The sequence below is a fragment of the Loa loa genome, assembly GCF_000183805.2.
Source record: "Loa loa unplaced genomic scaffold supercont3.288, whole genome shotgun sequence".
In the NCBI taxonomy this organism is placed as follows: domain Eukaryota; kingdom Metazoa; phylum Nematoda; class Chromadorea; order Rhabditida; family Onchocercidae; genus Loa; species Loa loa.
This window is the reverse complement of record NW_018108468.1, coordinates 20,773-31,050: the sequence shown is the minus strand read 5'-3', so window position 1 is coordinate 31,050 and position 10,278 is coordinate 20,773. Positions and strand designations below refer to the sequence as shown.

The window sequence follows — 10,278 nt, the reverse complement described above, 5'->3', positions numbered from 1 at the left end:
AAGACCTAAACTGTTAATTTCAACCAGAGTGAATCATTTTATTAACTGGACCGAAATTGAAAATACTTGCGTTTTCCATGATATTTTTGATGGTGATATCAGAGCCATAGAAAATGATTTGCGACAGATCGACGGATTGCGTGATTTTGAAATAAACCCGGGATTATACATGTTAGTTGATTCGGTCATGAAACGATAGGAAATTAGGTTTTCGACAATTTCCCAATTTGCTTTTCCTGATTTGTATTGTTTCATAAAATCTCCGCCTTTTGTTAGTCTCATCAACAGTTTCTGTCAATATATATTGTATTTCAGCTACGACAATTTTACCTTAAACACTTTGGAGCGTTCATCGTCAGTCGATTTTTACAATGAACGCAGATCAAGGAATTTCAGTAGTGGCCATTCTGTGTAATTGGAATTAAATCATATAAAAGTTGACATTTAAGTGAAGTTATACTATGGTTAGCTTCTTTGGAATTACTCGTTCTACTAGTAAGCATGGATCATTTACGTCATTTGATGGGATGAATCAGCGGAATCGTCAGTTGCGTACTGCATTGTGTTGCACATTTTTGACACACTCTGTAACATGCTTGCAACACACTGCGATTGGAGATTTGCGTCTTTTTTTATACATATACTCTGCCAGACCATTGTAATTTTTTGTGAATTTTTTAGAATCAATAAATTATGATATAGTAATGCAGTAAAGTAAAGTAAAGTAAAGCCTTTTTCCGCATCCTCAAATTTCTGTCCAGTTTATTGTACTTTCGGTGCCAAATTTTGCAGTTAAGAAAAAACACTTCAGTGATGATAAGTTTATATATATAGTCATCATGATATTTTATGAATTTCTACATAAACACGCACCATTGGTTTTAGTAATTGGGTAAATTTTTTTTAATAATTAGTAATTGGGTTTTTAATCATTTTTTTCGGTAATTACTTTTTAATAAAGTAATTAATCTTTTTTGTAATTGGGTAAATTTTAGGTAATTGGTAAGTTAATTGGTAAATTAGTAATTGGTATATGGATTCCATTGTCCATTTCTGTAATTCCTTATCTTTTTAATTTAACAGTGATATTGGGTATGGATTTCAAGTTAGAGATAAGAAAGTCTGTGGCCTTGAAGTAAATTCTTGTTCTTGAAGTTTTCTACAAGTCATTATCATATCTTTCGTGCACTATTCTTCAGGATCATTAAATTCCTTCCTTCACGTTTTTATCACGACTTTACTGCTTACTGAGAACGGAAAACTGCAATTGAGAGGGTTGAGGTCAATAAGTGGAAGTGATACTCTTAATTCATGCATGTTGATGACATTTCAGTGCTGATACAAGTTGAAGAAATGGTCTTGTGAGATGCTCGCATACATCTTAGAGGATGATAATTAGGTGGTTCATTGTTTGGTCATACTTCAGAACATTTTATTGCGAAATGACTTTGGGGAAGTCTATAAACGATAATGTCCGATCATGCAAAAATATTTCGATAGATTATTGTGTTACTGATAAAGTTGGAGGTTGACTATCTCAATAGTATCCATTATCTAAGTTATCCTGCTGATCTTCTAAATTCGTCCCAAAATTTTCTGATTTCTGTTCGCCCTCTTGAGTATAACTATTCCGTATACAAAGCGAAATTCAATAAACGAATAAAGGAACTGCTTCAAAATTAATTCTATGTTTTTTTTTCCTTTTTTTTAAAAAAAAATATTGAGAAAAGGTAAAAGCTGCCGGAACTAATTGAAATTTCTCTTAGAAAAAAGGAATTGTTAATTACTATATTCAATTACACTACATATTAAATACGCGATAAGTCAAGACAATCTCTCATACATTTTGATTTCGTCCTAAATGAACATTTTGATTTTGATTTGTCCTAAATGAGCCGTGACTTTTGCAAATAATTGATTAATACGTAAATGTAAAGGGAAGAGGTAACTTGTTGCATCCATCAATCAAAGCTGATAACTAAAGCTTTCCAGGTGATAAAAGTGATTTTTTCCTCTTTTTCTTCTACAACTTTGTACATTATGCAGAACATTTCGCCCATTGGAATCCTAAAATCATCATTAACTTGTACAATTTGACCAGTAAAGGTAACTTTAGCTGTTTGTCAAATGTAAAGACTGTGTGCAATTATGCCAACCCTTAATTTAAGGATTAATAATCTTAAAAAGAAAAAAAAGTTCAGTAATACTGATGTTGTCGTAAAAGTTTCTTTTGTATGTGTTGGATAGAAAGAGAAAGGTTTATTCAGTAGTAGAAGTATAACAATTATAATAACACAATGTTATTTGATAGTGAAACTAGATGATGGAATTGGAAGTTACAGTCTATTTAAACCGTTAGTTAAAGGTCGAGTTATACGAGACGAAGCAGGCTTTTTGTGATCTTCGACAGAGATTTATTTTTTGAATGTCAAGAATGCGTTTATTGGGGGCTTTTATATTGCCCCTAAGTGGGTTGGGCTTAAGATAAGATAATAGCTCCATTTAAGGTTCTTACAAAACCGACCATATTTTCACGGCTTCTTACAAAACCGACCATATTTTTCTTCATAAGAAGAGAAAATCGCTATAAATTATCTTAACATCAAAGGAGAAGATATTTTAAACGATTAACCTTAAACAATAAACTCATCGGTTTAGATATAGGAAACATCACATATATTGTTTGTATAATGTGATGAGTTTTTATAACAGAAATGTTTTTACAACAAATTTTTTATTGCAATTTCCTTCAGTTTTTTTTCAATAGATGTTGCTATTACATTCATACAACATTTTGTTTCAAAAATTAACGTACATATTCCATCTACCAATAAAACATTAATCATTAAAATAAACCAGAATAATAAGTGATCCATAAACAATTACCTTTTTTCACTAATACCTTCAAAAAAAAGAAAGAAACAAAAGCATTGAATAAGGGTAAAAGACATTTTTCAATATTAGCAAAATTTTATTATACAATCAGGCGGGGTTTTTTTTTTCACTGATTTTACAAAATAAGGAAACAAACAATTCTTTTAACAAAATTCATCCATTTTAAACAAAAATCCAATACAATTGGGAAATTTTGTGGGAGCAGAATGAAATACTACTGGTAATATAAGACAAAGTGATCGGTCATGGTAACGATTCTGTTAAATTGAAATTTGAACATAATTTTTCAACGGACTGTAATAGGGGAGAGAGGTGGGAGTGAAAGTCGAAAGATTTTTGGAAATGATGAATGGTTCGGGGAAGAATTCTAGGTGACATGAAAATTAAGAGAGGGATTCAAAGATTGCCTTAGACGAACCATCGGGATTTCACCGAAATTTTTCGAATTATACATTACTCGGTACCTAGTCTAATGCAATCGATATACTTGTGCTACTGGTTTCTGTAATTGTCAATTAGTGCCTAAACATTGTACTCAGTGGAAGATTTGAAAAATGCAAACATTTAACGTTTTGACCTGTAGAGGATTGTTTTTTTTTTTCATTCGAATTCGATTAATCGAATTAAGCGATTGAAATGGAGAAAAGAATCATTTTCCTCATCATCATTACGTGCTCATCTTTTGCGAAGGTATTCTATTTACTTTTTATATGTGATTTTCTGCCAATCAATGCTTTCACCTGCAGAAATTTCCTTCATCACAACTATGACATTTTGCTACAGTTGATAAGCAGTGTCAATTTTTATTTTTATTCTTTAATATTTTTTTATTTTTAGGGAACAACTACAGGAAGTAAAACAACAGAAAAAGTTTTTTCTCCAACAATTTCTACAAAAACAACAACCTTTTCCACACCACTTCCAACAATCCCAACAACAACATCCTCTTTTTCAACAATAAACATTTCTACATCAACTTCAGCAGTTCCTCCTGCAATAGACTTTTTTAGAATAAATTCAACAACACCTTTTTCTCCAACAATTTTCCGCACAACAACAACTTTTTTGACATCAACTTCCTCAACAACTACGACTTCTTTAACCACATCTATAGCAGAAGAAATTCTAATAACTAGGAAGCCAAAACCCCAAGATACGAGAAAAACTCAACAACTTCTCTTACAACTACAACTTCTCAAACAACAACAAAAGCATCTCCAACAACTTCAACAACATCCACTATTACAACAACTACAAAAATTACAACAAAAACAACCATTTCTTCAACAGCTTCTACAGCAACAGCATCAAAAGCAGAGCAGAGTAATTCTAGAATGTGTTCTTCAACAGCTGCAGTTTATCCTTCAGCAACTTCTTTTACTACTACAAATTCTTCAACAGCTACAGCAACAACTACCTTTGCAACAACAAAGGCCTATTGTTGAGCAACTTTTACAGCAACAACAAGTTTCCCTCCAACAAACACAAAACCAGCTACTACCTATTCTCCAAGAACAACAGCTTGTTCTTCAACAACAAATACAACAACATCTTCAGCAAGTTCAAGATCAACAGCATCCTAAGCAAATCCAACAGCTTAGTCAACAACTTCAGCAACAACTATGTAACTCCTTCAACAACAGTTTGGTCTCATCAGGTTGTGAAATAACAAAATATAACTGTTCAGCTAATGCTTCAACAACCTAAGCAAGTTTCTGGTCTTCTTCAACAACTCCAATCATAGCTTCAATCCCAATAACTCTTGCACAACAACAACAAATTCTTCAATAGCTGCTGCAAAACTGTCTTCCATTTAGCAGCTTCTCCAACAACAGCATCCTTTGCTTCAAGAACTTTTGAAAGTGAAACAGATTCTTCTCCAATAACTACAACAGCAATTACCTTTTTTGTTTCAACTTCAACAATAACTACTACAGCAACAGTAGCAAATGACTTCTTCTTCTTCTTGGCAGATAACTGATTTTAATATTTTCCATGTCTTCTAAACTAAATACCTGTGTCATCATACAGCATCATTTGTAATTTCCTGTTAAATTCTTCATAAGAACATTTTTATCGACTCCTTTTTTCAACATTTTCTAGTCGAAATACTACCGGGCCGATCAAAACGATCATTAATTTCTTTCTCTAATGGAAATTATATATTAAAATGAAGAAAACAACCAACTTGTGGGACAATTGTTATAATTGAAAAAATGTGAAAAGTATCTGTGCAGAATTTTTTTGATATATAAATATTGATTAGATTTAAATTTGGATTTCATGGATGACTTTTTATTTAATGATTGAAGCTGAGCAATAAATTTTGATGCAACAGTTGATGATGAATAACATTTAAATCATACAATTGTCCATTTAACATATGATCGATTTCAGTCTAAATTTATAACACAACGATTTTATGCAATGTCAAAACACCCCCGAGTTCACATATTTGTGATAAAGTTGCACACTATTATGAGTACAAATACTCCAGCGAGCACAAATACTTCAGAAATACTCCAGCAAATAATATTTGTTAGCTGAAAACTTGAAATTAACTTAAAATTAACTTCAAATTTTTAAACTAAATTAATTAAAATTAACTGTTTTGTTGTAACAGTAATCATTATTAGGCTGAAATTCATCATATTTTACCGCTTAAACTTGCTACTTTTTAAATAAAAGGGAAAATAAAAATTTATAAACTTTCTTCGCAATGAATGGTCAAAAATTGAAAAAACGGATAAAATTTGATGTGAAATAACCTTTGATATGTGAAGAATTTTCATTGTTTAGAACAAGTAGCCAACAAGAATACCTGTAATATAAACCTGAAAACGGATCCAAGGTGCTTGACAAATCAAAAATGAATGACTTCTAAAATAGCAAATTTGCAATCATCAGTCTAATGTTAATAATATTGTCGTGATTTCCTGGTTTTGTTTATGAATTTAATTTTTATATTTCCAGTTCAATGCCATTTCCAGTCTGCAAAGATATTTTCGATATGCATCGGTTGACGGTTGTAGGTAGCAATCTTTAGATTCTTCAAAGTAACTCCTTAATATCGAAATTAGTTAATGCATATAACCAAGTTCATATTGGTTTGAGTCAAAAATTTTGCATTGAAAAGCCGAATATTTTCAAATGCTTTAAAAACAAACATGTATGAACTCATTCTAGCATCCATGATATCCATGTAGAAATTCGTTGGTAGGAAGTATTCCTTGTACACTGTCACCCAATTTGCAGCAGTTGAAAACAGTATAATTAAGCTAGCTGTAATATAACCCAACATGGGTTTCAAAACTAATGGTATCAGTAATATTGGTGCGCAAATTTGGAGTTGAAAATCTGTTGTCAGATACCATGAAAGCAAATAACACTGAATAACTTTAATGCATACTTCATTATTTATTAAATTTAATCAATAAATATATTTCTTCGCTTATCAGATTTATCTTCCTAATTCGAAAATTGCTTCATCCGTATCCTAATGTTAATTTCCACAAAATTAACATTAGGAAAAAAATTAACATTAGGAAAAATTTCATAAGACCATCGGTTACATCTGCTGATTTGATAGATTATGATTTGATGGATAGATTTGATGCCCTCTGTAGTAGATAAAATTACTTAATATTTGTAATGGATGAAATTACTGAAGTACAAGAAATTGGTCCACCAACTTTCCTCGCAATAATCATCAGTTGTCATTAAAACGGCCGGCACATTAACCAGGAATAACTTGTACAAATGCTATCACAATATAATAAGATTGCAAAAGTCTGCAAAATGATAATAGCCAGCAGTTTTTTTGCTAAAATAAACTTGTAAATATTCGATTAGCCGAGAAAACTTTTGGAAAAAGTAATAGTTGACTTTTGATCTTTGTTTCCCTTATGACTATTCCTAAGATTTCACGTTTAAATGTATAATTGTTATCTAAGTATTCATCATATAAAAGGTGTAAAATGGATACCGAATTATTCGATGGATGTAAAATAAGAGCCAAGCGGTAGGTGACATTACTTTCTTCTTGTCTTTGCGGCATTCCTTGAACCAAATATACGGTACTAATAAACCGGATATGAAGAAGAATGTATCAACGGAAAAGAATGCATTACTCATGAATTGGGTCCACAAATTTTTAAAAATATTCTTATAATCTAAGAAGTTTGCTGAAAATCGATATTTGATAAGTTCAAATTAAAATAAACTATTTCAAATTGTCCATAATACATACCGAATCAAGCTTGTATTTACAACTGGACATCATGTAACCGGCTGTAGCATGTCCAGAAATCACTTAAATCATGCTAATGAAACATATAAAATGAATTAATCCTTATTTGGCCTTATTTATTAGTAGACGATATCGAATATATCCTTGGTATTCTGGATCGAAAGAAATGCCATTAAGGAGGATAACCAACATGCTGCAAATAAATTTTGGATTATCTTCGAATTCATCCTAGGAAACAATTGCTGGTAGACCTCTACGAATTCTCAAACTACATATGTTATATATTTTATATCAAGCTATTTCAGGGACTGTTATCAGAAAGCAATTCCTGCAAAAAAGGATTGTTTTCTGATAGCAGTCCCTGAAATAGCTTGATGTAAAGTATATAATATATGTGGTTTGAGCATGTCATTCAATTGTCACATGAACCAGAATTACTTGTTTCATTACCAGTTACCATTGAAACCAAATAGATCATAAATAAATCTCATTCAGTTGCTAATATGACTATCGCTCCAATTAATGCCATTACTGCTCTTTAAATTAATCAGCAATTTAATATTAAGGATAGAAATTTTGATGATTGTCGATTGTATTTTGTAATTCTAATTAATTACAATTACTAAGAAAAAAAAAGACAGAATTAGACAATCTGACTCTTAAAGTGGTAGAATTTTTCATGGTACGATGGATAAAATCACCATGTCTTATCGATGTCATAATATCCTCAGACTTGTGATACCTAGTTGATTTGATACATGTTGTTACATTTCTTCCACGTTATTTCTAGTGAATTATAGCAATGATGTTTGCTTTAGTAATTACAAATATTGATAAAACATACAGTACAATCCACGTCTTGTAATCGATAGATCTCAATCAAACAGATGCTTGCTTTACAGTACATACAGGAGTAGAATTGTTAAATTGAACCACTGAAACAGAAAAATTTCGGAAAAAAAAATCCGAGACTCTCACCACTTTATTCTCATCTCCTAATTTGTTTTTCAAAAAGTTAATGATTTTACTGTTACTGTTGAAAAGCTTGAAATGAGACTAATCAAAACTTTTCTCTTTCACAGTTGCAATAGTTTCTTAAAGTTAATCCTTTGACACATAATCCCTTAATTCATTTACTTACTTATTTCTTTTCAAATGATCGGTCACTATTATTGTCACTTAACTCACTGCATTGTAATCTTAAGAATGCATCTCATGAAACAAATTATGCTAGACATTTTATGAACCTTATTTTATGGCATTCGATGACATTTTTTGACATTTCATGAACTTTATGAAGTAAATCGAATAAAAATAATTGAAAAAAAAGTTTCACACCAAAATGGAATTTGGTTTTTCTTAGCGTTTTGATTAATGAAAATGAATTTAAGTCGATTAAAAGAAATGAAATTTTGAAGATTTTCAGGAAAGAAAAGTATGCTAAGAACGTTACGTGAACGACTAAGCATCATCAGCGTGTTGTAATGGTCACATGATGAGGGTAGACAAACGTCAAATGATGGATTGTCGAGACTATATCCACTGAATTTGCAAGCATCTGTTGTATTGTGATTCCTTAACTCTTTATCAATAAAGATCCTGAAAATGCATTCCATCTGATACTGATGACTGTTTTTATTTACAATCATTGAAGAAAAATTAAGAGTGAATAAAGTAAGGAAAGGAAAAAAAAGAAATAATGAAGTGAAAGTGCAAAGTGCAAAGTGCAAAGTGCAAGATGCAAAGTGTAAAGTGCAACGAGGTAAACGAAATTGCTAATATCGAAAAGCCGAAGAGAATCATGTTAAAGTAGTTAAGGCATTTGTTGTACAGAATATTTCCTAGATAAACGATTCATCACATTACACAAAAAAGTATAAAATGCTTTCTCACACCTAAAATGATGAGTCACTCTTCAAATCATCTAAAAATGCTTCTGTCTGAATGGTGAGATTTGCATACATTCGGTAGCTAATTTGTAAAGGCTTTATCCTATGTATAAATTTTCGATACAGCTCTGAGAAAGCTCTATCTTGTTACGAAAGAAAAAAGAACCAAATTTTTTGCAACATCGAGGTGGAAATGTAGTTGCACTAAAATCGCATTACATTTGCAAGTAATTGCAGGTACATGTTTGAATGCATGCATGCAGTATGCAGCATAGCTCTTTGATGCACTTTGTGCGAGATGATTCAGAACATCTACAAAAAATAAATATGTCTATGAATTTCAAATCGATAATCAATCACTAAATGATAACATAAACATTACGAAAATGAAACGATCCACATACCTTATATCATTGCACGCAAAAGTTGTAATTAGAAACCTTCAACGATATCAATTTCATCGACATAAAGCAACAACTGATTCATTCTGGTATAAATTAACCTAATTAGCATTTCCAATGCAAAATTTGGCACTATCCCTTGCGACGATAGAAATGATGTATTCTGAAGAATGAAAGAAACTTCATCATTACACGACTTATTATTGATTGCAACAATATCTTTAAATCCATCATCTTCTGATTTAAGTTAAAAAATATGTCACCTGTCCTTATCATAATACTGAAAATAGTGTTACAGACAATCTCAAAAAAAAAAACTTTTAAATAAATGATAGCTATTACTCTCAAGATAGGCCAATTTCATCAAGGTAGTTTTCTTATCTATTTAAATCTATTATATAATATTTGTAATAAGACTAACGCTTATTTCAGGGGAATTTTCCAAGAACCTAAGAGTAGCATTTGGAATTAAATCAAAATATTTCATTCTGCTTCCATCAATTTCTGAAGCAACTAAATGTACCAATGAGAAATTGATGATGAACAACAAAGCCATTATCATCAGTGATCTCATTTTTGGATCTGAAACAACCAATAATTAACAGTTCTTTCCTAATTATTTAATAGCAATTTATTCAAATATATTCTTATCATAATATGGAAACGCAAAATGATAACTTCGTCTTTATACGGAAATCTGCAACGAACATTTCGTTTTTATAACGGAAACGTGGAAATGTTTTACATTACGTTCAAAATAAAAGTTGTGAAAGAAATGACAATGAACCAAAACAAAAGTGAAGAAAACGATAAGAAGACCCGAGAAAGCGAATCAATATGGGAA

General features: G+C 31.0%; 3 protein-coding genes across 3 annotated transcripts; 1 reads left to right on the top strand and 2 right to left on the bottom strand.

The window, feature by feature from the left end:
- Window positions 1-3,531: 3,531 nt before the first annotated feature.
- LOAG_03736 (hypothetical protein) lies at window positions 3,532-4,602 on the top strand (the record flags this gene model as incomplete). Its single annotated transcript, XM_020446405.1, has 2 exons — window positions 3,532-3,585; window positions 3,733-4,602. 2 exons carry the CDS (start codon window positions 3,532-3,534, stop codon window positions 4,600-4,602), a joined length of 924 nt encoding a protein of 307 aa, XP_020303249.1.
- Window positions 4,603-5,194: 592 nt separating this feature from the next.
- On the bottom strand, window positions 5,195-6,952 carry LOAG_03735 (hypothetical protein; the record flags this gene model as incomplete). The annotated part of the gene is made up of 5 exons (XM_003139272.1): window positions 5,195-5,293; window positions 5,388-5,438; window positions 5,730-5,775; window positions 6,063-6,283; window positions 6,881-6,952. 5 exons carry the CDS (start codon window positions 6,950-6,952, stop codon window positions 5,195-5,197), a joined length of 489 nt encoding a protein of 162 aa, XP_003139320.1.
- A 1,088-nt stretch (window positions 6,953-8,040) lies between these two features.
- Window positions 8,041-9,990, bottom strand: LOAG_03734 (hypothetical protein; the record flags this gene model as incomplete). The annotated part of the gene is made up of 5 exons (XM_003139271.1): window positions 8,041-8,079; window positions 8,593-8,760; window positions 9,200-9,345; window positions 9,474-9,597; window positions 9,856-9,990. The coding sequence occupies 5 exons, from the start codon at window positions 9,988-9,990 to the stop codon at window positions 8,041-8,043; spliced, it is 612 nt and encodes a 203-aa protein (XP_003139319.1).
- Window positions 9,991-10,278: the final 288 nt, after the last annotated feature.